We start from the raw sequence: 27,196 nt of genomic DNA, 5'->3' as shown, positions 1-27,196 counted from the left end.
TTTAATAGAAGGTAAAAACATGGCTTAGTTTTTAACAAAACTTCAAGATGAAATTTTTTTCACAAAACTATCGAGATAATGACAAATTAGATCAATCTCGGTTTCCAAGCAAAACGTGCCATAAACTCCATTGAGTTTAATAATTAATTTTTTTATAAAATATTTTTTTTAATTATATGACAAAAATATATGGTTACAAAATTGAAAACCAACCTAAAAATAAAAACTTATTTGTGACAATGATAACCTTAAAAAAAGCAAAAGATAAATAAATCATGCAATTTATTTTCCAACTAATCAAATATTGAAGGATAAAATCAAGAAACAAACTATTAAAAACAATTAATGAACTAAAAACCAAAAATGCATATCCGGCCAGTGGGTGAACTCGTCAAATCTATGCGCTGGGGTAACCTGGGCTAGTACATTAAACTTGTGAACCGGGGTATGAACTCTAGTGGGGTTATAATTTTTTTTCCTAAACTAGTTTTTATTTAACTTCATGAAAAAAAAATATATGACTGCAAAACAAAACATCAACTTAATACTAAGATGCTGTAAAAAAATTAAATGACAGATGAAAATCAAAATATTTAACATCGCAACATGAATAATTTACCTTATTGTGTTTAATGAATTTTCTTATCAAAATAAATTTGTAATAGAAACCAATGTAATAGAAAAATACATAAAATTTGTAATAGAAACCAACACATATATAAGAAAAAATCATAGATAAATTATACCCTACTCTTTAAAAACTATACACATTCAATATCATTTAAAAAAAACACATCACAAAAAAATTAAAATATAAAAATTATCACAAAAATATTAACTAATACATTATTTTTTAAATAAAAAATAATAAATAAAATAATAAGACCAAACTAGGCCTGCCTCTAGCCTAATGAAGCAACGGCATGCATTAAGAAAAAAAAAATGACGTGGTCTATTCATCCCCGTAATCTAACTGGGGGCTAGCCCAATCAAGCAACGCCTCAACACATTCTGGGCCTTTGATTTAAAATACTATGGTCCATAAAATTTGATGGTTGATCAACGAAAGCCCAGCCAAACCAGGTGCACGACCATCACATACCAGTCCAGTCCCCTTCCAGTCCCGTATCCAAACACCCCCATTCATTTGCTAGGTTTCCTTCCATTTGAAAAACAACCATATCCTCCAAACAGAAACCAAAAAAGTCAGTTAGCTGATCTCTTACACAGAGAGAAAGAAATATTTGAAACCCTAGCTAATAAACCCTATTTTTTTCGAGAAAAGAGAAAAAGCTTCAATGGCATCGAAGTTTGGGTTAGCCGGAGGGATACCGGAACGGCGAGTGAGACCGATTTGGGATGCAATCGATTCTCGTCAGTTCAAGAATGCGCTTAAACACTCCACTTCACTCCTCGCTAAATGCCCTAATTCACCTTACGCACTCGTAAGACTTCAAAAATTTCTTAGATTGACTCAGCTCTTGATTGCTAATTACTGTAAAGTGAAGTGATTTTGTGTGTTTACTTTTGCTAATTGGATTCTGCTTAGGGTGTTAGCTTTGAGCTTTTTTTCTTTAGTAACTGACATAATTAGTTGTAGTTTTTTCAGTTATTTGTTTGTCTGAGCAAATTTTCAAGGTGTGCTTGTGCCTGCGCGTGTATGTATGTGCAGACATTTGGTCATTTTTTTATCCGGGGATTAAGTGGCGAATGCTTGTCGTGCTGCCATCCCAGTTGTTTATAATGTTTATAAATCTTGCTTCTTTAGTGTTTGGTTTTGAGCATGTGGTTTTTATGATAGAGGGATTATTTGGGGAATAGTTAGAGTTAATTACTTTTAGAGCTATGGTGTATGCTGTTTATTGTATTAGAATTGAAATGGTGGATTATTTGGAGTAATTGATGTGTTCTGGTGATGCAGGCGCTAAAATCACTCATCTTGGAAAGGATGGGTAAATCTGATGAGGCATTATCAGTTTGCTTAAATGCAAAGGAGCTTTTATACAAGAATGATTCCTTGTTAATGGATGATCTAACTCTCAGTACATTGCAGATTGTTTTTCAACGGCTTGATCGCTGTTAGTATATCTTTACTGCTCCGAGATTCTCTGTTTATGTACATTATATCGGAAGACTCTAATTTTTTTTACCCTTTAAATATAATCAGTGGATTTGGCTACTGGATGCTATGAGTATGCTTGCAGTAAATTTCCAAGCAATTTGGAACTAATGATGGGACTTTTCAATTGTTATGTTCGTGAGTATTCATTTGTGAAGCAGCAGCAGGTTAGTGTTCTTTTTCTTGTATGATATATGTGAACTTCATTGCTATGTCTTGACATCTGCTAGATGCAGATTGTGGGACAATTAGGCTAATGCTTTCTAACTATGATGTCATCATCTGGCAGACAGCCATCAAAATGTACAAGCTTGTTGGTGAAGAGAGGTTTTTGCTCTGGGCAGTTTGTAGCATCCAATTACAGGTCATAGCAGCCTTCCCATCTTGTATATTGTTAAGCATGTGCTCATTATTTATAGTATTTTTTCTTTAAGCTACTAACATTTCTTGTCACATTGTGTGTGCATAGTGCATATATTATTATAAGTTATTGGTTTTATATATGGAAATTGCCTTTTATCGGTGTTATGGTGAAAGGCTCATTGATTTAACTGATGAATATCACCCTCGCTTCATGTCGTGCAACCTTAGAATTTGGAAAATTTGTATGCTCAAAATCTTGATATTGAGGTGGATTGGCGTCAAAGGATCCTTATAGCTGGCTCCGACCAATTTGTGATTAATGCTTTGTTGCTCTTGTTGGCATGCTCTTAGTTAAGTTTTGAACGTCTGCATTCATGCCCAATTAGATTACTGCTAACACAGAACATTCAAAATTGAGAAAAGGAATGAACAGATGAGGTTACTTGCTGGAAGAACGTAACCATAAATCTTTTAACAATGCAATCTAATTGAAGACACGTGTGTTGAACAAGATATTTTTTAAGCAAAACAAATTCTTAAGAAAATCCTCGCATGCAATTTAGATTGCTCCAAAAACCTGCAGTATGCAAAGCCAAGATCGAATCTGTTAAAGGTTGCAGCGGTTCAACAGTCTGATCTGGTTTCAGATTTGAAGCACTGCAATCCCTTTTTTTTTAAAAAAAAAAAGATATAAAATTGGGAGCTCATGCATGCATCTCACATTTTCGCTTAAAGACTTTGAGAACTGTAAATGGTACAAAATGTGACTGTTGGCTAACTTGGCTTTGCCATTTACAAATAACATATTGGAGTGCATGGGGTAGTTTGTGGGGAGATTATGATCTACGCTGTGAGCAACCTGTCCTTCATTGCCTCTTGCAAGTTATTTATGGACACCCAACTGCTTCACTGGGAACATGACACCTAAGCAATCTTGATGTTGACAAATTAAGGGCTTGGAGTACTAGATTTTCCTTCTTTTTATTTTTTTAACGAGTTAATATCTGAAACTAAGGCCATTATGATCTGATCTCTGTCCTCCAATTTAACACTTGTCAAAGCCAAATTACATTCTCATGCCTTTGGTCATCCATCTCACAATGCACTTATTGTGGATGTCACCTTTGCAGTGGAGTTGCCTGAACTTTTGCTGGATGTACATGAAAAAACTTTTTCTGTTTAATCATCATCATGTTACTCTGCTTCTTTGCCTATTGGATCAATTTTAGATGTCGAGATGCCAGTTCCTGGTACTTTACCCATGGACTCAATGTAATCTAAGTTTGTAATTGAACACTTAGTTATCTGAAGCAATAATTAAGGTGATTTCTCCATTCTTGTCCCTCATTCCTTTGCTCTCTTTTCTTCTTGTTTTTTTTTCCATCCCAACAGAAAAAGGTTGATGCTGCCCAGGTGGGGTTGCACTTGCAACCTTTTTATCTCTTGGTGTTCTGGATTGTGTTGCCTAGTAATCTAATTCATTGTTTATCTAGCATTTGTTTTATCTGTTCTACTTCTGTGAATTGATCTCCGTAGAATGGGTCCTGGCCTAGTGTATAGTTTATGTATTTGGTTATGTCCATTTCTGTCATGAAAGGGTAAAAAACTAAACAGCATTTCTCTTAGGCCATGTTTGTTTCCCGGAATTCATTTTCCGGGAAACCACTTTCCAAACTTTCCTGTGTTTGTTTGTCATTAGAAAAGTTGGTCAACGGAAAACACTTTCCGGTCAACGAAAAACACTTTCTGGTCAACGGAAACACTTTTCAGTCAACGGAAAACACTTTCCAGTTAAAGAAAAATTTGGTTTGATTTATAGGAAAGTGTTTTCCCTTTTGGCTGTGTTTGTTTTCCGGAGAGTGGTTTCCGGGAAACCACTTTCCAAACTTTCTTGTGTTTGTTTGCTATTGGAAAAGTTGGTCAACGGAAAACACTTTCCAGTCAAAGGAAAATTTGGCTTGGTTTGCAGGAAAGTGTTTTCCTGAAAAATTTGGGCGGAAAACACTTTCCGGAAGTTGTGAAAAATTTAGAAATGTCATTATTTGCTAATTATATCAAATTTGATCCTCAAACTTTTGATTGCTATATATAATTTGTTTTGAATATTTATTTTTCAATTTCATCTCTTAAAATTTAATTTTTATATTAATTTTGGTCCTTATTTTTATAATTGCTATTTGCTTTTTTCTTATCATTTTTTTATTGAAATTTTTTATCTATCAAATTTGGTCCTCATTCTTTTGATTTTTACTTATTTTATTTGAAATAATTTATGAAATGTTAATTATTATTATTTTAATTTCTTCACCTTTCATTTTTTTTAATTTTTTAGATTTGATCTCTATTATTTTGATTATTATTTATTTTATTTGAGATAATTTATGAAATTATATTTTTTTTCAATTTCATTCTCATTCAACTTTTTAATTTGTAAGATTTGTTCCTCATTATTTTAATAAACTTGAAAAAATAAAACATTAATAAGTTATTTTCCAGCTCATTTTCCATAACATAACCAAACACTGGAAAGTGTTTTCCAACTTATTTTCCATTACACTACCAAATATCGGAAAATACTTTCCCGGAATTCACTTTCCAAAAGGAAACTACTTTCCTGCAAACAAACGGGGCCTTAAGAAGCTTCTTGCTGTATTTCCACATACAACCCATGTGCAGCCCTTAGATTGCTTGTTTATTGAAAAACACTTCTTGCCTGGGTGGAATGTCTTGTTTTGCTGCTTATTTTGTTTGCTCTGATCTTCTTGCAGGTATTTTGTGGCAATGGAGGAGAGAAACTAGCAATGCTAGCTGAAGGGTTACTTAAGAAGCATGTAGCTTCCCACAGCTTGCATGAGCCTGAAGGTGAGTTCCATATCTGTTGCCAAAATTTGAACAACTATCATTCATTAATGATCTCCTATCTGATTGTATAAAAACTCTGTTGCAGCTCTTATGGTCTATATTTCCATATTAGAACAGCAAGAAAAGTATGGTGATGCATTGGAAATTCTCTCGGGGCAATTGGGATCACTATTAATGATTGAAGTTGATAAGCTACGTATACAGGTATTTTCTGAAACATTCTGTCTTGGTTTATCTCAAAAGTACTCCTGTTGACAATAGAGTAATATTTTACGTTTTTGAATTTATACATAAGATAATGCACATCTTATGGATTTTCTGTGTAGCTATTATATTTCTTCATTGTTTTTGGGATGAGAAACTGAACTTGTCAAGTAAATAAAAGGTGAGTTATTATGGGCAAGACTAAAGAGGTATTCTAAAAGAAAGCTAGAATGGAAACTGAGATTTGTTAAAATGAAACTAGGTGCAAACAAACTAGATGACCTGTGACTTACATTCCACTAGAGAGTTGAAGTGGAACTTCCACACAACTTTATGAGGATTATGCCATGTAAACTTGAATTCTTAGCATAATGACTATCAAGTTTTGGGCTCAATACTGAAAGGGGCATGCCTGTATAATATTATAGGCCACATAGGCTTTTCTGCTGATAAATAACACCTGCTCATTCAAATGAATCCTAATGAAGGCTTAATCATCTATGCTCATGGTTTTGGTTGCACTTTCACCTTGCCCTACTTTTCTATATATATATAAACAGTTTCCTTTCATCATTTTGTTTCCAACATTTAAGTTTTCATGCAACTTTGTTGCTATAGAAATTTAGAACACATTATCTCTCACTGTCTTGCATGCATTTTCTTGGAACTTCTTTCTTTTCACTTGTTGGTTTCCTTATCAACCTGGTACTCTTTGACTTTAAGTTGACAGGGGAGGCTTCTTGCTCGGTCAGGTGACTATGCTACAAGTGCCAACATATATCAGAAGATTTTAGAACTATGGTATGCGCGTGATAGTTTTCTTTCAAGAATTCAGTGGCAGCTAAGATCACACAAGTTAGATAATATAGTGTTACGTCGTGTGTTGTAAATTGTAATAAAAGAACCAGGAAAATTCTTTCTCTCTTCTTTTCATTTTTAGCTGTTTATTTCTTCTACTGGCTGCATTATTAGCCTCTGTTAATTTTCTTTCTTTATTTTTAGGTGTTATGGTTAGATTTGGGTTTGATTGATTTGTTTAGGATGTTCTGAATAGGACAGCTGTGACGTATAAGTCAGGGATTACTGAACCATGATATCAAAAAGGCTGCAGTTGCATTATGCAGGAAAAATGAATAGCCTCTTGTAGTTGTAGAGGGAAAACAAGCTGTTTGCTTTAGCAGATGGGATAGTTTGTGAAAACAGCAAGTTATTGGAAACCCACATTTCGAAGCTCGTAGCAAGTCTTTAGAAGTCATGGAATTATTATTCTGATACTCCTATTGTGGAGATTTTACATTTTTTCAATGAAAATAGCCTTGTCATAGCTTCAGATAACTAATTTCTAGGTCCTTTAGGAATAGAATTTGCAACTAGGAGCCTGACACCTTATTTTGAATTCTGCCCTAGAGTCATTGAGGTCTGAAAGTTTGCTGTTGCCCTTATATGGATCACCTGACTGATTTTAAAGCATTCCCATATGATAGATAATCCACACTCCCCCTCTTGCTGCTTGTTAGCCACCTTGTATTTTCTTTCGGGTTTACTATGAAATTGCTTGCTCACCTGCATGTTCAAATTACACGCACCAGCATGGCATTTGCTAAAGTTTGACTGCTGTAGAACATTGAGTAGTTAAAACTCGTTGCTAGAGATTGTGATGCATCTAATTATCTCCTGTTTCCAATCCAGAAATTTTCTATTTTGGTCATTTCATTTGAGGACGTATATTTTTTTAGCTGTTAATCTTGTTTGGTTTGTCTGGCAGCCCTGATGATTGGGAGTGTTTCCTACATTATCTAGGCTGTTTGCTGGAGGATGGCAGCAGCTGGAGCAATGGAGCCAACAATGATCCAATTAATCCCCCAAAACCCGTGGATTGCAAAGTCTCTCAATTGGCAGATGATGTGGTGCATATTTACTACCCTTGAATTTTATATGTAGTTTGTATTTTCTGTCGTGTCTGCATACTTGCAGATCTTTTTATGCAGATTTTGATTTTTGCAAATTGGATGTGCAGTTTCATTCTCGAATATCGACTTCATTAGCTTTTGTGAAAAAATTACAAGCAGACACCAGTAATGATTTTATTAGGTGTCCATACTTGGCAACTCTTGAAATTGAGAGGAGGAAGCGATTATATGGAAAGGGAAATGATGATGATATTGTGGAGGCTCTAATGCTATATTTCCTCAAGTATGTAACTCTTTCTTTACTTCCCAACTTGTGTGGAACTAGCTGCTGAGTGTAATTGTGCACGAAGTCTGTAATCATCCAAAATATTTTTGTTTCTGTGTTTGGCAAATAATGGATATGAAGTCGAGACTAGATGAACAATTTATCTCGTCCTCAGCCATTTGTCAGTCATTTGTATTCTTCAAAGAAATTCTCAGTTCTTACAAAACATTTCTGGTATTCCTTTATGTTGGTGGTCTTTTTTGTAAGAATTATAGGCAAAATCATGGAAAGTTTTGGACCATCTAAGCTGAAGTCCTTTTTTTTTTTAATGCAGGTTTGGTCACTTAGCAAGCTTCAGTTCTGATGTTGAGGCATTTCTGCAAGTCTTAACTCCAGATAAAAAGACGGAGTTTCTTGCAAAGTTGATAAAAACTTTGGACTCCTCTGCTACTGCACCAACTAAAGTGCTTGGACAATCAATCACCATTTTCAAAATTCAGGAGTTGACTGGGAACATGTATAAGCTCCCTGTGCTTGGTGCGTGTTTCTTTTGCACACATACACTTGCTCACCCTACACACAATCTTTTGCACATCCAAACTGCACAACCCCTGGGTGTAGCTCTTTACACTTGTATTTTGTATTTTGTAGCCATTATGTTGTTTCTGCACAACCCCTGGATGCATTGCATGGATCATTCTTGACACTTGTAATTTGTAGTCTACTTCATTTTCTTTGTTCCTTGTAATGTGTTTCATTCTAATTAAATTGGCTTTTTATTCAATGTTTTTTTTTTTGGATTCAATGATATTAACTTCATCCATGCTTCTTCAGAACTTGAAGGCTGTGCCGTACAAATGGTGGAGATGTATTGTAAAAGTCTTCCACTTTCAAAGGATTTGGATCCACAAGAGAGCATGCATGGTGAAGAGCTGCTATCTATGGTGTGCAATGTGTTGGTTCAGGTATCTCAATTCATACTTTCATTTTTTGGGATCAGATGCGTGGACACACATGTACTGGTAGATGCCTGGATATGAGGATGGGTTTTATGATTTCTTAAGGACTTTACCCTAGATGGTGCAACAAGTCTCCTTTAGTCCATGAAATATTGTTTATTTGACTTAAGAAAATTTTCTTGTGGGATATTTTGACATGATCCTATCTTGTTCTTAAGAAGTTTATACTCTGATGCTCATTACCTCATTGCTGCCTAATAATGGAGGTGACACTGCTAAAAGTTGATGTCTAGGTTAGTGTGCGTGCGTGTGTGCACACACAACACATGGATTTATGGCTACTTGTGCGTGCTCTTGCATTATTCCAGAACTTGTTTCAAGAATTAGTTTGCTAGTTACAAGATTTTCTTTATTTAATTGACTACTGTATTGTTCTCTTTGAGGTTATGCTCATATATATATGTGTGTGTGTGTGTGTGTGTGTATTCATTGCATTTTGTTTTTATTTTTTCTTTCCCTTTCTTTATAAATAGCTATTCTGGCGTACAAGACATCTTGGCTACTTCATCGAGGCAATTATGGTTTTGGAGTTTGGCCTGACTATTCGAAGGTAAGATGTTTTTTCACTGCTGATATTGTATTGTAATTTCAAATATGGCATTTTAAGAGTTCCAAATCTTTATAATGATTTAGGCTTTGGTGGGGGTGGGTTATATTACATCCGTGCCACCTTGAACACATTTAATTGGCACTAGAAATTCTGCTTGATGAATGAGAAGAAAGCATGTATTAAGCGTTTTGGAGGAAAACAAATAAAGGATTAGTGGATACAAGTGCTATGCATGTGAAACCATTTGTTTTCTTCTGGAAACTGTTTGCTGTGTTGGACTTCACATTCTTGAAACTAATTTTTGTGTTTGGTTGTATTTGGCAGATATATATGGCAGTACAAGATCTTGTTGCTGCACTTGTATTCACACTTGGGTGCAATTTCGTTAGCTTATGAGTGGTAACATACATTAATATATATTTCACATTGTTAGTTGATGAAATACTGTTACCTTTTGGTTTGTATTTCAAATTCTGTCTAGCCACATGGTTATTCTTCCCCCCTTTTATACTCATCAAATCACTTTGGTTTTCCTAAGGTCTAAAGCAGCTCTCTAAATCTCTGTGCAGGTATAAATCCTTGGACGTGAAGAATATTCTGATGGAAACTGTTTCCCATCACATCTTGCCGCAGATGTTGGTATCTCCTCTTTGGGGGGATTTAAATAATCTGCTGAAAGATTATCTCAGGTTTATGGATGACCACTTCAGGGAATCTGCAGATCTGACATTCCTTGCTTATCGCCACAGAAACTATTCTAAAGTATGCTACATTATCAATATAAATATTTTTATTCTGTGTTAAAAATTTAAGGCGAATTTCTTTTTTAAAATGAATCTTAGATGTTCCTGGAATTGTTTTCCAGTTCATTGCGTGTGGCTATCTTTCCATTTACTTGATTCTATTGTCTACCTGTGGATGACTGCTTTCTGCACTTTTTGGTCGTTGCCTTTATCCATCTAAAACATTTGTTCTGTATCTTTCTTTCTCCCATTGAATCTGGTAACATGCCCTTAGATTGAAGGGGATATGGTATTGAAATAGATTTGTGTAATCAAGATTCAAGATAATCCTGTTACTTTGTATTTCAGGTAATAGAGTTTGTTCAATTCAAGGAGCGATTGCAACGATCTAATCAGTATTTAGTTGCAAGGGTTGAGACACCCATTCTACAGCTAAAACAAAAGGCAGATAACATTGAAGAAGAAGAGGTATGTATCACTTTTATCTGTTTCAACACCATACCTTTGTGTCTGATGAATATGCTGTCTTTCAGGGTGTTCTTGAAAACTTGAATGGCGGGGTTCACTTTGTTGAGCTCTCCAATGAGATTGGATCCAAAACCTTGACATTCAATGAAGATTTCCAATCACGGCCTTGGTGGACACCAACTACAGAGAAAAATTATCTCTTAGGTTAGTCATGTGGTCTTTGTTTCTTAATATCTACATCTTTAAAACCATACTATGTTCAGTGGTATTGAAGAAGCTATGATGGTTTGGGTAACGGTGGTGTTTTCTTATTTCCTGTCTCTCTATGAATTCTCTTGTATATTGAAACGATTCATTTCCCAGGTCCATTTGAAGGAGTATCATATTGTCCCAAGGAAAACTTGGTAAGGAACTTCATTCATTGATTTGCTTTTGTATGTAATATATGGCAATAGCAATCCATATACTTAATGGACTTTCTGTGTGTTCCTAATGCCCTTTATGTTTATTTTTTGACTTGAATATAGACAAAAGAAAGGGAAGAAAATGTGCGGGGAGTTATTGAAAAGAAATCCCTTCTCCCTCGGATGATTTATCTGTCTATTCACAGTGCTTCAGCATCACTTAAGGAGAGTGTTGAAGAAAATGGGTCCATATCTGGGTCAAAAATCTCCTCAGAGTTTAAGTTTTTGCTTGAGCGCCATGCAAAGATGTTAGGCTTTTCTTTAAGTGATGCAGTTGAAGTGGTTATGGGTGTTTCCAGTGGTGTAAAATCCTTTGAGGTATACTTGTGCTGTCAATCTTATTCCTTGCTTTTTCTTACTGCTCTCTATTATTTTTCATGATATTCTTGTTGATGTGGTTGTATAATTCTGATTCACATTCAGATGAGGTGATATAGGTATGAGACACATTGTTGTAGGTGTGAAAGCATTTCTGTATTAGGCAGGTTGTCTTTATCTTTTTTCCATTCCTTTAGATGCACACCAAGTTAATAAATCTTATAAAGCATGTGCTTTTGTTAAAATTGTCATCTTTAAAAAAGATTAGTTACTGGTGATCGCTAGCTTGCTTTATTCAAGTCGCCCAATATGGATCACTTAAATATCACTGGAACTTGGATGCATTTTAATTTTTGGATTTGACACAGGCTTTTGGTTCAGACGAGATTGACTGGATAAACTTTGCTGTCTTTTTGAATGCTTGGAATTTGAATTCCCACGAGCCATTACAGCCAAATGGAGATCAGTGTGGCCGTGGTATTTGGTACGTAGTGGATACTTTGCTGGTGAAATATATTTCAGAGAAGATCAAATCCATGGAGTCTCTTATTTGCTCTTCAAGGGTTGATCTTCCAATTTTAGTGCAATTGGTTACAGAGCCATTGGCCTGGCATGGTCTTGTGATTCAATCTTGTGTTCGATCTTCTCTTCCATCTGGAAAGAAAAAGAAGAAAGGTGGGCCTGTGGACCAGCATTCATCTCTGGTGTTTAATGACATTAGGGATTCAATCCAGTCTTTATGTGATATAGTCAAGGAGGTTGCAAAATGGATCAGAGGTCAGATTGACAGACCAGAGGATGAGAGTGTGGAAATTATACTTTCCTCTCTTAGGAAAAAGGAACAAGATGAAGGGCCTGGGCGTGTTTTCCATGTTCTGGAAAGTTTAATTCCATCAATAAATGAGGCTGAACTTGGTGATCGGATCTCCCAAGAATTGAAGACATGGAGTCCCCTTGATGTTGCAAGGAAGATAGTGACCGGGGACTCTACATTATTGTCCCAGTTTCTTAATATTTGCGAGTCAAAAATCAAGTCATTTCAGGCATTGAATCAGCAGATAGCTCAAATATAAAGTGTGTTTTGCTTAATGTGTTTCCCCTGATCAGCAGGCATTTTGCTTCAGCTTTGGGAGCTGCATCTGATCTGGAATTACTGCGCTACTTTTCAGCAACAGAAAGAGTTGAATGGATTGTTCAAGCTCTGCACTGATGCTCTATTTGGACTTGTAGTTTACCATGAGATTTCCCTGCCAGATTGTTGTCAGCCAGCCTCCATCGTGGCCAGCCAGTTCTGTTTGAGCGGTTTTGGAAATGTTGTGCCAGATTTTCACAATTTATTTGGATATTCTTTCAATTTTTACACAGAACAGGTTTGTGTCTTTGTTCTCTTGATGTATTCTTTTTTGCAATGTATCTTTTGTTATTTTTTGCTTAATGTTGCGTGCACATCGGTGAACCTGAAAAGTCCTGTTTGGAAGTCAAAATTTGATGTATTCTACTCTAATATGACTCCATTTGTTTTTGCATTTTAAAAGTATTTTTGAAAAAAATTGAATATTGTTTATTTGCTTTAATTTTTTTTTTTTTTTATGTTCTCGTATTGTTTTGTGTTGATGTTAACAATGAATTTTTAAAAATGAAAAGGTATTATTTTGATGTATTTTTAAATAAAAAACATTCTGTCAATTGTCTTATTATATTTGAGAATTTAGGGTGTCATTTTTTCTATATTGGAATCCAATGATTTAACCGGTATCAGTAGTATTAACTATTACGTGAGTATCACCCTGGTAGATCACTGGATCTGGGCAGATGTTATCTAAGAAAGTTGCTGTCAGATTACTATGCAAACTGTCTCAATAGAACAGGCAAAGAACATTGTTATGAGGGAACACCTGTCTATGTGTATCAAGTTTCCACTTTGGGTGCAAGATCATACTATTTGAAATCAGTTGGCGGCCTACCTAATTCATTAAGATCTATGGGATTCTGGGTTTACAGGTGTCCCTGATGATGTATTTTTCCAAAGAATTTTGAGGGAGGGAGTTCAGGAAGACGACAAGAAGTTGCTCGAGCAGACTGGTCTGGCCTCTTATTTCAATTTTTTCACCTAATATAGTGGAAAAGGTACTTTATGAATTGATCGGTGCCTTGATTGATGTTTATATATATATATATATATATATATATATATATATATATATATATATATATATATATAGTTGATCTGTTTGACAAACAAGTAAGAACTACCGTAGGTAGGCTGTTTAAAAATCGAATGCTACTCCTTGACAATCCATGCTTTTTTCACCAAAGCCCTATCTATAGAGTGCGTGATAGTCTTCCAAAATCCTTTCATTGAAAGTAAATTTAGTTGGATGTGTATCTCATGTATTACGTAAGTGGGATTTAATTAATGAATATTTATTAATTTAATTGTTAATATTTTTTGGTATTTGAATTTTATAAGATTATTATGTAATGCCCTCTTCGTTTTCAAGTATCACTTCAAATCCAAATCCACACCGGTGCTAGATATTCAAGTTCAAACCCTTTGATTAAATATTTTTTTTAAAAAAAAGAGTCAAAACTATATCCATAGTTGCAAGTCCCAGTTAAAACCATAAATATTGCTTGAAAATCACTCCTCTTCTCGAGGCTATCTTTTAAAATATAACGAGTTAAAAAAATCCATTGAAAGAAGATTGAGCTCATGGGTCAAGACTGGACTTTAGGGTTAAAACTATTTTCTAACATTCTTATTAAGTGGACCAATAACAGAAAACATAAAATCATAACTTGACTTCTACTGATTCCACCAAACCCTAAACCAAAATTCAACCTTACTCCAACTGTCCTGAGATTTTCTATACCTTGAGATTTAATCGTATGCTAGAAATGAACATTTGTTCTTGTATTTTATTTACTGCCACGAAGAATTGATTGGTCCACATGGGCTGACAGGTAGTGTATAATGGTTGAGCTAACAATTGATTCTGTACCTGATTAATTTTCTAATCATGACGAGGCTAGAAATGTATTAGGTTTTTTTTTTTTTCATTTACTATATTGTTAGTTTAATAATTTTAATCTTATGAAATAATGCTATTTTTCATCAGTTGAAAAGTCTCATAATTTTGATCATTTCTCTGCATAATCGCAAGCAAAAACTTTTATGGTACTAACCAGCCACGTCCTGCTTAATAATTTATGGATCCACATTGAAGAAAGAATTTATGGTTCCATATTAAAATATATATATATAAATTGAAAAGAAATAATAAATTCATGACCCATCAATAGTGTCAATCTTTCTCTTCTATTTACATCTATTTTTTAAAAGTACATTCAAAGACTAATTAATAAAATATTTTTAATTACTCTCCGAGCATCATAACTAAACCACTTCTCAAAATTTCAATATATTATCTGATGAACTAACGATATGATAATTCAATATACATCGGATTTAATATTAATAGCATGGTTTTCCAACTAGAGCCTGGAGCCTGCATATGATCACCTTGTGTGAAGCAAGTGGGGAAGAGGACTCCTATATATTACATAAAGAGCCAATCAAGTAAAAAACAAGAAGAATTATTGATACCTACCTCCTAACTGAAGAACTCAGACCTGCTTTTAGCACGTATAGCCCACAGAAAGAAGAGAAGATTTTAACTTCGAATCATTTGCTTATGTAATGAAACAAGTTAACTCGCCGCTATGCTATAAACAAATCAAGGTATCGAGCCTTTTAAGGCAAGCCTCCAAATACCATGGCAAAATGAGTTGAACTGCTCAGCAGCATGATCATATGATTGGTCCCTCGTCTGTGCCCTAGTCCTTTTAGCGCAGGATCTTCATTTGGCTGATCAAAATATTGATGGGGGCAAGTGGGTGCACCAAATCCCTTTATGGTTGGACTGAACTGTCCTCAAACTCCCGAGTCTCATTGTTGACTCATATAATCTCATCTGCCCTAAACATCCCTTTCAGAGAGGAAGAAAACAGAAAGGAAAGTTGAAGTCCTGTCCTTTCCCGCTTTATCGTACTATAAATAGACAGTCATTCTAGGCTATATCTCACACATCATCTGTAACGAGCTTACATAGCAATGGAGACTCGTAACTTGACTGTCAAGCAAGTTTCCTACTGCCTTTTTCTTAGCATTTTTGTAATCTTCAGTTTCCAAGCTCATTTCTCTGAAGCAGAAACTCACTACCGAGAGTTTGTTGTATGTGTTCTCTTCGTTACTCTCTTCTTATCTTTTGCTTGTGATAGAATATAAAGCTGTGAAGTATATATGTAAATTCCATTTTTTCCCTTTTCGTGTGGATGGAAACAGATTCAAGCTAAACCAGTGAAGAGGCTGTGCAGAACCCATAACACAATTACAGTGAATGGACTGTTTCCAGGACCAACATTGGAAGTGCGCGATGGCGATACTCTTGTGATCAAAGCAGTAAATAATGCTAGATACAATGTTACCCTCCACTGGTAATTATCGAACATATTATGCAAGTAGATGAGAAAAAAAGAGAATTGCATATACATACATGGATGTTTTAACTCATGATCAATTGTTGTTGTCTGGATTAATTAGGCATGGAATCCGACAGCTGCGAAATCCGTGGGCGGATGGACCTGATCGTGTCACTCAATGCCCCATCCGACCAGGAAGGAGTTATACATACCGGTTCACAATTGAAAATCAAGAGGGGACTTTGTGGTGGCATGCTCATAGCAGATGGCTTAGAGCCACCGTTTATGGTGCTCTAATCATTCATCCTAAATTGGGTTCTCCATATCCATTCCCTATGCCCAGGACAGAAATTCCCATTCTTCTCGGTAACCCGTCTTTCATTTTCAATCCAAAGTCTTCAAACCATTAGATGGTGGCATAACTGGAAGCTGATTATGTTGTTGATTAACAGGGGAGTGGTGGGACAGGAACCCTATGGATGTCTTGAGGATAGCAGATTTCACAGGTGCAGCGCCAAATATATCCGATGCTTATACCATCAATGGCCAACCTGGCGATCTCTATAGATGCTCAAAGCAAGGTTCGCCAGTTATTCTTTTTTTTGGCTTTCAGATTTATGCAGCTCTAATTTTAATCTGTAACGTTAATTTCCACTAACCATTGATCATAATATCACTTCTGTTGTGGTGTTGACAATGTAGAAACTGTGAGATTTCCTGTGGGTTCTGGGGAAACAATCCTCCTAAGGGTCATAAATTCTGCCCTGAACCAAGAACTCTTCTTTGGAGTGGCCAACCATAGACTGACAGTAGTTGCTGTTGATGCTGCCTACACCAAACCTTTCACAACCTCGGTCATCATGATAGCTCCTGGTCAGACAACTGATGTCCTCCTCACTGCTGATCAAACCCCAGGTCACTACTACATGGCAGCTCGGGCCTATAACTCAGCCAACGCGCCTTTTGACAATACCACCACAACTGCAATCCTTGAATACAAGACAGCTCCTCGCAATGCCAAGAAAGGAAAGCAGTCAACACCCATCTTCCCACGACTCCCAGGCTTCAACGACACAAACAGTGCGATTGCATTCACTTCCCGTCTAAGGAGCCCTTCCAAGGTTAAAGTCCCACTTCAGATTGATGAAAACCTATTTTTTACAGTGGGGCTAGGACTCATCAACTGCACCAATCCTAATAGCCCTCGCTGCCAAGGTCCAAATGGAACTCGTTTCGCAGCTAGCATAAACAATATGTCTTTTGTACTCCCAAAAAGAAACTCACTAATGCAGGCCTACTACCAAGGCCAACCTGGAATCTTTACCACAGACTTTCCACCTGTCCCTCCTGTAAAATTTGATTACACTGGCAACGTCAGCCGAGGACTATGGCAGCCTGTTAAATCAACTAAGCTTTACAAATTGAAATTTGGTGCGAAGGTACAAATAGTGTTGCAGGATACCAGTATAGTCACAGTTGAGGACCACCCAATGCATCTCCATGGATACCATTTCGCAGTTATAGGGTCAGGCTTTGGTAACTTCAACCCTCAAACAGATCCAGCAAGGTTCAACCTCATTGATCCACCATATAGGAATACCATTGGAACCCCTCCTGGTGGATGGGTAGCCATCCGGTTCGAGGCTGATAATCCAGGTAACACGGAGAATATGCATATACATTTAATATATTTAGTTTGGTTTCAATATTGAACAGATTGACTGATATGATGCCTCGCATTGGCTTACATGGTTTGAAACAGGAATCTGGTTCATGCACTGTCATTTAGATTCACATCTCAATTGGGGTTTGGGTATGGCTTTTCTAGTTGAGAATGGAGTTGGCAAGTTGCAGTCTGTACAGCCTCCCCCACTTGATCTGCCTCGGTGTTAAAGATCACACCATTTAAAAGGCTCACCAACAATTGCATCTAGTCTTCTCAGTTGATGATCAATTTACAGTTTCTAAAGTCAGTCCTAAGATATAAATGGATTTGTTTGTCTGAATCCAGAGATGCATGTATTCTAAGCTATCTTATTTTCTACTAGTTATGTCCCTAGAAGGACTATGTTCCATTAAGCAATTGATTTGGTACGTGTCTGGATTGAGTGTATTTGTTTTAAAATCAAGAAAATTTTCTGAATTATGAGAAGTCGGAATATCACTTCCATTTCATTTTACTGTCAGTAAGAATATGTAGTTAGCAAATGTTAACTTGTCTGTCCCATGAAATGGATTTAGTTCGTAGGATACGATAATGACTCTGTTCGTGTCCTAAATGATCTACTAACATGGGAAAACCTAGCAACACATTTGCTAAAAATGTGTAAAAGCAACCTGGGACACAGCCAATAATCCTGGGATTGATTAAAAACTCAGTCTGGAAAACAAAAGGAAGAAAAACAAGTCAACTGAGTGAATCAAACCAACTATATTTTTACCAGCTACATTAAAATCAAATCTATAGACAAGCAAAGCCCTACTTCCTACAGACTAAATGCACAAATTGACAATCAAAATGCACCCTTGGTCACCTGACTGAATCAAACCAAATAGGTGTAAATGTACAAAGAATAATGGAAAAACAGCCTCCCTTTTCTTATATCCAATGTACATATTGAAAATCAGAGTGGCACAATCCATAAATAGCTCCAGTATATCAAAGTGAGCTCATGGAGGTGAAGTGTTGTTATATCTACAAAAAACAGCCTGGCTCAAGCCTTACCAATCAGGCCACAAATTTCAGGCAACGGGTATCATCATGTATTTTCTGGCACCGGATTGAACAAAAGCGCATTCCACACTTTGCACATGTATAATTGGAAGTGAACCCACAAACAGTGCAGAAATGCCTGCGGCAGGTAGAGCTTGGAGGTCCCACTGCTGCCCTCAAATAGGATGGAACATGCGGAGGCAAAGCTTCCAGGTTCGCCTGTTTTCATAGGTTGAATACTTAAAACCAACTATTCATACAATTAATACAAGTCAGACAATGAACGTTTCCATTCATACCTCATGTAAGAGTTCCAAAAAATTTCTTGGGGCTTTCCTAGCATTCTCAAGCGCTTTTGCTTGCCGAGTTTTACGCTTTGTGCCTTTCTGCTTCTTTTGTATATAGACTGCAATGGAGATCAAAGAATGTTTAAAAACAATATTGAGAAAAAACATACACAATTTGATCAACTTTCACTTTGCTAAGGAATCCCGTTAAACTACCACCACTGGTGATAAAAAACTTGGAAGGAATTTCAAGAAGGCTTATCATTCTCCCTATTCAAAAGATCACATAACCCCCATTCAAAGAATCAAATACTGGTTATGGATTGATGATCAAATTACCAAGTTCGAAACTTTTTAAATAAATGTATACTGAGCCCTTAGAGAATATTTTAAAATAAAGATAAATACGGGACATAGCCTTGCATAACAGTATTGAAAATCAAATTCACAAAAAGTAACATGTTTCAATCCAAATAGTAAAGTACCAGAAGCTTGTCTTGCCAAAACAGAAGATGCATTAGAATAGATAACTGGCACCCTGAAAAAAATAGCAGAAAAAAGATGCATACAACAATACTTCTTCGTGAATGCTAGTATACAAAACCCGCTGGCTACATAGAATTCTTACAAAAGATAAAACGACAGAGGCAGACATAAACATATCACACGCACACAAAACACTTCCACGCCTTCAATAGTTCAACGTATCGAAGGACATTCTCTTCAACTTGAAACCATACAAAGCAAAGCATATAAACGGAAAATGTAACAAGTTATTCTCAAGACAGAAAAAAACACAAGAATGAAATGAATGAGAGACTCTAATACCATCATCGTCATCATCAAGAGAAGCCTCGTCATCATCAACAGCTTCTACTGTTTCCATCCCTGTATAATCATTCTCCAATGCTTCAAGTCTAGCAATTGCTGCCTTAAAAAAAAAATTCCAAAACCGTCTTCTTTAAATCAACCAAACTTAAGTAAAACAACAAAAAGCTTCGATCTTTGCAAAGAAAAACAAAGCCCCATTTACTACTATCTTTCTCAAGTCAGCCAAACATCAATAAAACTATAAAATTTTTCAATCTTCTAATTTAAAAACAGAACCCCATTTCACTACTCTCTTCTTTAATTGATCAAAACAATTTTTTTTCAATCTTTTCAATAAAAAAACAGAAACCTGAGTTCTGTTATCATTGCTGGCAAGCGCAGCTGCCATTTTTGGAGCAATCTTTCGAGTTCGCATTGACATTCTACGAAACGGGTTTGAAACGTCATCTTCCATTAGCCTTCAAAAAATCCAAAAAAGAATCAAACTAGAGTTACAAAAAAGAAAAAACACACAAACTTTGAACGAAAACAGAGATATTAAAGAGAAAGAAAGCGAACCCAGATGAAGAAAGCGGCGGCTTTGTTCCAAATATGAACGATAAGTCGTTCTTTCACTATGCGCAGAGTACTGATGCGTGGACAGTCACAGAGAAGCGGATTTGGTGAAGGGAGAAGAAGGGGGTACTTCAAATTTGGAGGACTTGTCGTTTGTAATAAGCAAATGACATGTCAGTTATTTTATGAGCTAAGCAGTAAGCCCCAAGCATCTCTGTTGAGTTTTAAATGGCCCAGCAGATCATAGCTCGAGTTAGGTAAACTTAAGGTTAAGGAAAAGAACTTTTTTTTTCAAAAATCCATATTATTTCGAGTTCTTCCTACAAAATAAAAAAAAAATGAGTTGATCCTCGTCAACCAACTTCACCAGTAATTTAGAACTTAAATCGGGTGGTCTTAAACTCAACCAGTATCTATCTACATTCCCCTGTATTTTTTTAAATGTTAAGTTTAAACCTATACTTTGTAATAATAATAATAAATAAATAAATAAAAACCTTACGTTGGGGCATGCATGCTAGCTTAAGCTTATTGTTCGAAAACTTCCTGCTAGAATTTGATATTTTTTATTGTTTTTCCTTCAAATTTACGATTTGCTGTCTAATGTTTGTTGCTTTGTGTATTTTTTTTCCCCAAGTAAGGATGCATAAAAAACAAATCTGAGCTTGACGCACTCCTCCTCTGCACAAATTCTTTGCGAAGAATCAAGTACTAGCAATACAAATTAAATTAAATATAAACATCAATTTCTTTATCAATAATATTTATTTTTTTAAAAAAAATAACAATAACAATAATATTTATTTTTTCAATTCATTATAATTAAGTCGCCTTTTTTCATTACTTTACGCCAAGACTTATATACAATATCATTATTTACGTTTCATTTCATTAGCTAAGTTAATATAATCAAGGTTCTATAATTTTCAATTTATATGTCTTTTCTAATTATTATTTTTTTATATTTACTAACTTAAATATTAAAAGTTCTAATGTTTCAACAAGGATTTAAAAAAAAAAATAACTAAAACTAAGTAAAAACTCGTATTTAAGTGGATTATATTCTAGCTCAAGATGTAGTCACGAAAACTCAATTCAATATTTCATCATTTATATTGATGAAACCAATATAGTGAATTATTGAAATTTTAATAAATTATTAGTTATTTTTTTATAAGTAAATTAAAATTATAAATCTTGGATCAAAATAGATAGTTTGAATTTTATAAATATAATAGAAATTATTCAAATCCTAAATGAATTCATCTTACTAGTCAATATTATTCACATACAATCTTTTAAGAAAAAAATTTATTTTATAGTATACAGAACTTCCCATATATTTTTTCAAAATGTATATAAACTATCTATTGTTTTTTTTAAGATGGTAATCATAGGAGCAATGATTAAAATGAACACCTCATGAAACCTTTTTGGATTTTCCTCCATGGACGGACAAGACGCTACTATCAGCTAGCTTCAAGCCCATCTCAGTCAAAGACCTTATTCCTGGCCTTGGACTTGCCAGTTATCACCATTTCCAAAACCTTAGCCCAAATCACTGACAAGCACAGTCCCCTTGCTGAAATCATGCCACCTTAATAACGTTATATGTATCGTTTCATCAATTTTTTTCTAGTCTTTTCCCTTGTGTTATGGTTTGGATTAACTGGTGTTTTTTTTTTCCGGGTGTTATATATTGCCTAGTGAAGCTGATAACAAATATCGTACCAGAACCCTAGAAGAACTAGTTTAAAGTACCCAAATGGTGTTGAGAAGATCTTCTGATCCTGTATCTACATTGAACTTAATTGATACAATTCAACGACTAGGTATTTCCCATCGTTTCGAAGAAAAAATCGATGAACAGCTTGATATTACAAAATATCTCAAAATGATATTATTTTAATTTTTCTATATATATATAATCACATTTAATTAATTAAACTATCATTATGCACCAGATTTAAAGCTTAGGTGACCAGTTTGTTATCTATAAATTATTAGGAGATTACAGTTTGAGGCCTAAACCCAATTCAAAATGAAGCCCTAAATGAGCCATTTGTCAAGGCTAAGCCCACAAATCCAAAGAGGGACACAATGTAAAAGTCCGGCCTCCCGGGGTTGCTGGTCTCTGACAACTGAACTGCCCAGAAATCCAAGAATTCTGGGATTGAAACTTTGATTAGTTTCACATTGAACACGTCGATTACAAAGGTTCATAACAACAGACCAAAAACCAGATAACCACCTTTTATCTCCCTTGAACTACATTGTTTTGGTCTTTACAGTCATGCTGATTCTGTTTTTAGCCGTTTTTGTTTTCTGGGTTTTCCTTATTTTTGCAAATATTTGAATAATCAAGCATAAAAAACTGCACAGATTGAGCTTGGTGTGATGTTTAAAACGATTGTGGATGGTTAAAAGATTGAGACTTGGTGCAAATTTACCACACATGCCTAGTTTAATATGGGCGATCTTGTCATACTGATGTGAAAATTAATTTCTTTTTTTGATGAATGTGAAGAATATTGAGAGAGCCCAACTTTCAATTAAGTGGGATTAGGAGAACTATTGTGTTATCTTGATTTATTTTTGTAGTAGATTTCACTTTTTTAGTATATGCAACTGGGAAGACTTTGAATTTTATGTGTACAGTGATGGCAGATGGGGGAGCTGGCTGTTGATAAACATGTTAAATACTTTGCATCAGTTGAAAAGGTGAGGGTTTTGAAGATTCAGCACTCCTGTGATTCTTTATTCGATCTTTGTTTACATTATAACCTGACTTTGAGGATATTTTTGGCTGGCTATGTTACTAAAGAGAAAGGATGGTTTTGAATCTGTGGTGTCGTAGCATCAGCAGGGGGTCTTCTAGGAAAGTTGGATGTTGTGCATTCAAATGAAGTGATTCAGGGATTATGGAGTGCCAACATGAATCTGGTTTTTAAACATTGACTCAATTTTAAGGATTTTCTTTTTATTTTTAGTTTGTGTACAAATCAAAGTCGTTTCAATTAAAAAAACAAAATGACAGTCATTTTGGTTCTTAAGGAAATAATAAAACAATGTTGTTTTGAGATTCATGAGAAGCCATCGATCCTGCTTATGCTTTGCCTGTTAACGTTGTGCATAGGATTTTCTTTAGCAGATAATAGTTTAGCTATTCGAAGTGAAAAGACTTGTTTATTCCTTTCATAAACCGAAGTCCATTGAAGATCCAAACACTTCGGCGGCATCTTTCGACATTCGATGGAACAAGTTTTTCGAGCAATGTTTTTGCAGACTATATACGTAATAAACATGGTAAGAAATTCCCTGTTTTTTGTCTTTTATCCCTCTGTAGATGGGAGCCATCGTATTTGCAGCGTGAATTGCTAACAAAATCGATTATATGAAGTGGAGGCTGCTGGTTCTTGGAAGATGGTTTTTGTACGAGTTGCTGTCGTTTGTTCTCGTGTTCCTCAAAACTCTTTCTGGGTTCAATCCACAGTTTTATGATTGCTTGGAGTGAATAAAAACATGCCCAGTGGCCATTGGAATCTGCTATTTCTTGTGTTTAGCCATACCTGACAACAGTGCCTTCAAGATTTACAAGGGAATAATAATTTCAGGATTTCTTAGTACCATTTTCGTTTTATTTTTCTATTTTAAAAACAAAATTAGAAATATAAAAATTATTTTTCTAAAAAATCCACAGTAGATTTTCAAAATGAAACAAAATGGTTTTCAAAAACTATGATAATGGTGAACTATTTGTTGGTTTCTTCAATCTTCACTGAAAAAATTCAACATGTATACCTCTCTGTTTCAGAAGCAATCATGTTTGGTCCTTGAGAGGTTAAAATAATATCATATTTAAAAAATAAATAAAAAAACACGGAAAAGACAGTCATGCTCTCCGTAAAAGGCAGCAAGAAATGCCAAATCCATTAATTGTTTCCAGGTTGTATCAATACCCAACAAGAATGAACAGAACAATACAGTACAATTTACTTTGTCCTCAAGTAAGTGAGTGACTCTTGTTAGAGAAGGCATGTCGGCTCAAATTCCACAGCTTGGAAACTGCAAAATTGCTCGCATATGTCTCCTCCTTGCCGTCACCTAATCCCACCACCATATTTGAAACACATTTTCTCTGCCCAGACGGCCCACCTTTCCACTTGCTCCGCCCTGCTATGCAGCCTCAAACACGAGTCCCCAATCAAAGAATGGAAAGTGTCCTAACAATCCTTAAGATGCTGACTCGCATGTTATGGATTTGTTTATTACGCTACCCTTTATCTTGAACTAGTGATCGTGAGAGAGAGAAAAAAGATTCTTGTAAATGCAATTTTTTCAAGTATGGATATCCTCTTTAAAACTTGATCAAAAGATTAATTTTGAACGTGGAAATTAATTTAATGATATTCTGATAGTTAGAAACCGAAGAAAAAAGAAAATCAAAGTGATTTATTAAGCATTTCATAAAATTGAAATTAACGAAATTAAGCACCACTTCTAATAACATGAGAGCGTTACCATGTTTTAAAAAAAATTAATTTTTTATTTTTATAAAAATTAAAAAAATTTATATATTTTGAATCGTTTTGATGCGCTGATATTAAAAATATTTTTTTAAAAATAAAAAAATATAATTTTAATGTATTTTGATATGAAAAATACTTTAAAAAATAACCATAAACAATTCTAAACATATTAATAATTTAAAAAAAAAAAAAGAGAGAGAATTGAGGTATTTCTAGAAGCACTATATTCATAATATTTTTATATTTATTTTAAAGGTTTGTGCTACTCTTGGTAACACAACCCTTTTAATTTATTTTTAAGGCTACATTACTTGAAATAGAGAAATTTATTAAATTTTGATCTGTTATACCTCTCTTAATACTACAACCAATTGAAGTGAGTATTTCTTAATTTTTTTTCTCAGTTGTGCAACTTTGTAAATTTGTCTACCTTAGCGTGATATTAAAACTAGATTTTTAAAAATAATAAATCATCTAATTATTTTTAGATATCTTCAAAGAAGCAAAACAAAGGTCATGAGATGGTATAAAAAAATAAATTAATTTTTATACATTTTAAATATATAAATACAATTGAATTCAAACATAATATTATAATTAAACTGTATTTGAAGATAGCAGCACCGTAGCAATTCTGGAATGATATGTAGCGGATTAAACTCACCGAAGGGATTTTTTATTTATTACAGACAGAACAAGTCCCGGGCTTTGAGAGTTGCGAGAGAGAGAGAGAGAGAGAGAGAGAGAAGATCGAAGGCCATGTTGGATAAGACATGTATACGTCAACATGCGTGCAGCCCACTGCATGCTGTCCGTGCATCCACAGTCTTGCCTATGTAAGATTCTGACACGTGACAATAGCTAGGCCTAATCAAGGCCGGTATCATTAATTATTAATTTTTCGGGATTTGCTTAATCTCTCTTGGTATTAGCTGGCTTTTGCCCATGACTGCAAGAACCCTATGCAGCCCTCTGCTACCCTTTTTTTTTTTTTTTTTTCACTGTCATCGATGCATTTGGCTTTCTCAGGTCATCATCTCCTTGGATTCTCACGAAATCTTTAGTTGTTCGTACTAGATTGATGGCACGCCGGATACCCAGACAGAAAATAAATAAATTATATATGAGATGATTGTGTTTTTTAAAAAAGTAACAGAGATTTAATAATAAGATTAATTTCTGGATTTCGGTTTGCTTTTTATTCTATAAGAGTTTTTTAAAAATTTAAATTTATTTATTTATTTTGTTTTAAATTAATTTTATTTTAATATTTTTTTATCGTTTTGAAGTGCGATATTAAAAATAATTTTAAAAAATAAAAAAAATATTATAATATATTTTTTAATAAAAAACATTTGAAAAACAATTGTTATCTCATTTTAAAATATCCCCTTAACTATTTTAATAATATAATAAAAAAAATAACGATGTAACAATAACAAATAAATAAAATATTATCCCGGTCAAAGTTGTGCTAACATAAAAAAAAATTCATGATTTAAATATGAGATATGTTCAAATTATATATCTTGTGTAATAAATATTTTTTTATTATGTTATTTTTCAAAATATTTTTTAACATTTATTATACCTATACTGAAATTTGAATCTCAAACAATGGTACAATGAACAAAATATTTACTAGTCCAGTTCGTGATTAATTTGGTCGAGCACGAGATTTGGTGGGGCGGATATGAACAACGGCCACCAGAATAGGTAGTCGATGCTTGAATTAAAATCCGTGTTCCATTTTTCCGGTGAAAAGAGAACGAGAAAGTCCCCAGCCGTGAACTCACAGTGGATCGTAAAAATTCAATGCTCAACCAATATGTCAAATGCATTGAATCCATGATTAAGGCATGCATTTAAAATCTACCTGTGTTTTAACAGTAAAAGTACACTAAAAATATTTTCTAAAATATTTTTATTTTTAGCATTAAAATTATTTAAAAAAAACAAAATTTAATGCATTTTAAACCCGAAGCATTTTGATACACAGTCTCAAAAAAAAAAAAAACTGTGCTTAATCAACCATAGAAAGAAATAATGGCAAAACCTTATTATAAGACAAAATAACATCATGCACGGATTATCTAAATTAATTTGGTTTTATGACAAAGTTTCGAAAACGAATTTCCATATCTGGAATTTTTTTACTCGAGAATGGATAAATAATTATTGAATTTTTATGTTAATTTGAATAAATTAGTTTTATTAAAATGATATTATTTTTTTATAAAAAAATCCATGCTCTTAACCCAGTCAGCCCAACCAAGATTGATCAATTCAATTAAATCACTAATATTATAAAGTTTTATTGATTAATATGTTATTTAATCGATTAAAAATATAACCTAGTACATGCTGTGGATCTCAAATATTATAGTAATTGAGAGAGGAGCATAGCTGGAAATCACAAGAACAGCCCGTCCCTAATATTATAGTTAACGTACTGAGCTGTCAATGCAATTAGTGTTGTGAAACTGATCCATTAGCTGGATTAAAGCGGTCCAT

The 27,196-nt window shown here is 34.5% G+C and overlaps 3 protein-coding genes and 1 long non-coding RNA gene across 5 annotated transcripts; 3 read left to right on the top strand and 1 right to left on the bottom strand.

The window, feature by feature from the left end:
• The first annotated feature begins 1,181 nt into the window (after positions 1-1,181).
• Positions 1,182-13,740, top strand: LOC133669790 (N-terminal acetyltransferase B complex auxiliary subunit NAA25). Of its 2 annotated transcripts, XR_009833971.1 has the most exons (20): positions 1,182-1,445; positions 1,922-2,078; positions 2,168-2,286; positions 2,409-2,483; positions 5,251-5,344; positions 5,430-5,548; positions 6,279-6,349; positions 7,314-7,455; positions 7,566-7,741; positions 8,058-8,260; positions 8,558-8,688; positions 9,216-9,292; positions 9,617-9,691; positions 9,862-10,054; positions 10,384-10,503; positions 10,569-10,707; positions 10,867-10,907; positions 11,031-11,285; positions 11,654-12,655; positions 13,287-13,740. XR_009833971.1 is itself a non-coding variant. In XM_062090073.1 (19 exons), exons 1-19 carry the CDS (start codon positions 1,299-1,301, stop codon positions 12,356-12,358), a joined length of 3,039 nt encoding a protein of 1,012 aa, XP_061946057.1. In that variant the 5' UTR covers positions 1,182-1,298; the 3' UTR covers positions 12,359-12,789. The 2 variants fall into 2 exon arrangements, 1 of the variants encoding a protein (XP_061946057.1); XM_062090073.1 differs by lacking the exon at positions 13,287-13,740 and having other exon boundaries at positions 11,654-12,789.
• A 1,543-nt stretch (positions 13,741-15,283) lies between these two features.
• On the top strand, positions 15,284-17,919 carry LOC133669523 (laccase-3-like). Its single transcript, XM_062089698.1, has 6 exons — positions 15,284-15,519; positions 15,631-15,782; positions 15,889-16,133; positions 16,220-16,348; positions 16,470-17,423; positions 17,530-17,919. Exons 1-6 carry the CDS (start codon positions 15,400-15,402, stop codon positions 17,658-17,660), a joined length of 1,731 nt encoding a protein of 576 aa, XP_061945682.1. The 5' UTR covers positions 15,284-15,399; the 3' UTR covers positions 17,661-17,919.
• Positions 17,920-18,344: 425 nt separating this feature from the next.
• Positions 18,345-20,353, bottom strand: LOC133669486 (SWR1 complex subunit 6). The gene is made up of 5 exons (XM_062089649.1): positions 20,157-20,353; positions 19,948-20,056; positions 19,596-19,698; positions 18,780-18,886; positions 18,345-18,699 (listed from the first exon to the last, which is right to left on the bottom strand). Exons 2-5 carry the CDS (start codon positions 20,050-20,052, stop codon positions 18,496-18,498), a joined length of 519 nt encoding a protein of 172 aa, XP_061945633.1. The 5' UTR covers positions 20,053-20,056; positions 20,157-20,353; the 3' UTR covers positions 18,345-18,495.
• Positions 20,354-22,267: 1,914 nt separating this feature from the next.
• LOC133668949 (uncharacterized) lies at positions 22,268-23,239 on the top strand. Its single transcript, XR_009833831.1, has 2 exons — positions 22,268-22,874; positions 22,978-23,239. It is a non-coding gene; the product is annotated as an uncharacterized LOC133668949 (long non-coding RNA).
• Positions 23,240-27,196: the final 3,957 nt, after the last annotated feature.

Source organism: Populus nigra, chromosome 12, assembly GCF_951802175.1.
Source record: "Populus nigra chromosome 12, ddPopNigr1.1, whole genome shotgun sequence".
Classification (NCBI taxonomy): domain Eukaryota; kingdom Viridiplantae; phylum Streptophyta; class Magnoliopsida; order Malpighiales; family Salicaceae; genus Populus; species Populus nigra.
This window is presented reverse-complemented; position numbering and strand designations above follow the sequence as displayed.

Excerpts from the sequence above, each read along its gene's own strand:
- LOC133669523 (XM_062089698.1), top strand. The coding sequence starts at position 15,400 with ATGGAGACTCGTAACTTGACTGTCAAGCAAGTTTCCTACTGCCTTTTT. Across the intron at positions 15,783-15,888 it reads TACAATGTTACCCTCCACTG|GCATGGAATCCGACAGCTGC; the intron begins GTAATTATCGAA and ends TGGATTAATTAG. Across the intron at positions 16,134-16,219 it reads AGAAATTCCCATTCTTCTCG|GGGAGTGGTGGGACAGGAAC; the intron begins GTAACCCGTCTT and ends GTTGATTAACAG.
- LOC133669790 (XM_062090073.1), top strand. The coding sequence starts at position 1,299 with ATGGCATCGAAGTTTGGGTTAGCCGGAGGGATACCGGAACGGCGAGTG. Across the intron at positions 10,504-10,568 it reads ATAACATTGAAGAAGAAGAG|GGTGTTCTTGAAAACTTGAA; the intron begins GTATGTATCACT and ends GCTGTCTTTCAG. Across the intron at positions 11,286-11,653 it reads GTGGTGTAAAATCCTTTGAG|GCTTTTGGTTCAGACGAGAT; the intron begins GTATACTTGTGC and ends GATTTGACACAG.
- LOC133669486 (XM_062089649.1), bottom strand. The coding sequence starts at position 20,052 with ATGGAAGATGACGTTTCAAACCCGTTTCGTAGAATGTCAATGCGAACT. Across the intron at positions 19,699-19,947 it reads GCAATGATAACAGAACTCAG|GCAGCAATTGCTAGACTTGA; the intron begins GTTTCTGTTTTT and ends TTTTTTTTTAAG. Across the intron at positions 18,887-19,595 it reads TCTTGATGATGACGATGATG|TCTATATACAAAAGAAGCAG; the intron begins GTATTAGAGTCT and ends TCTCCATTGCAG.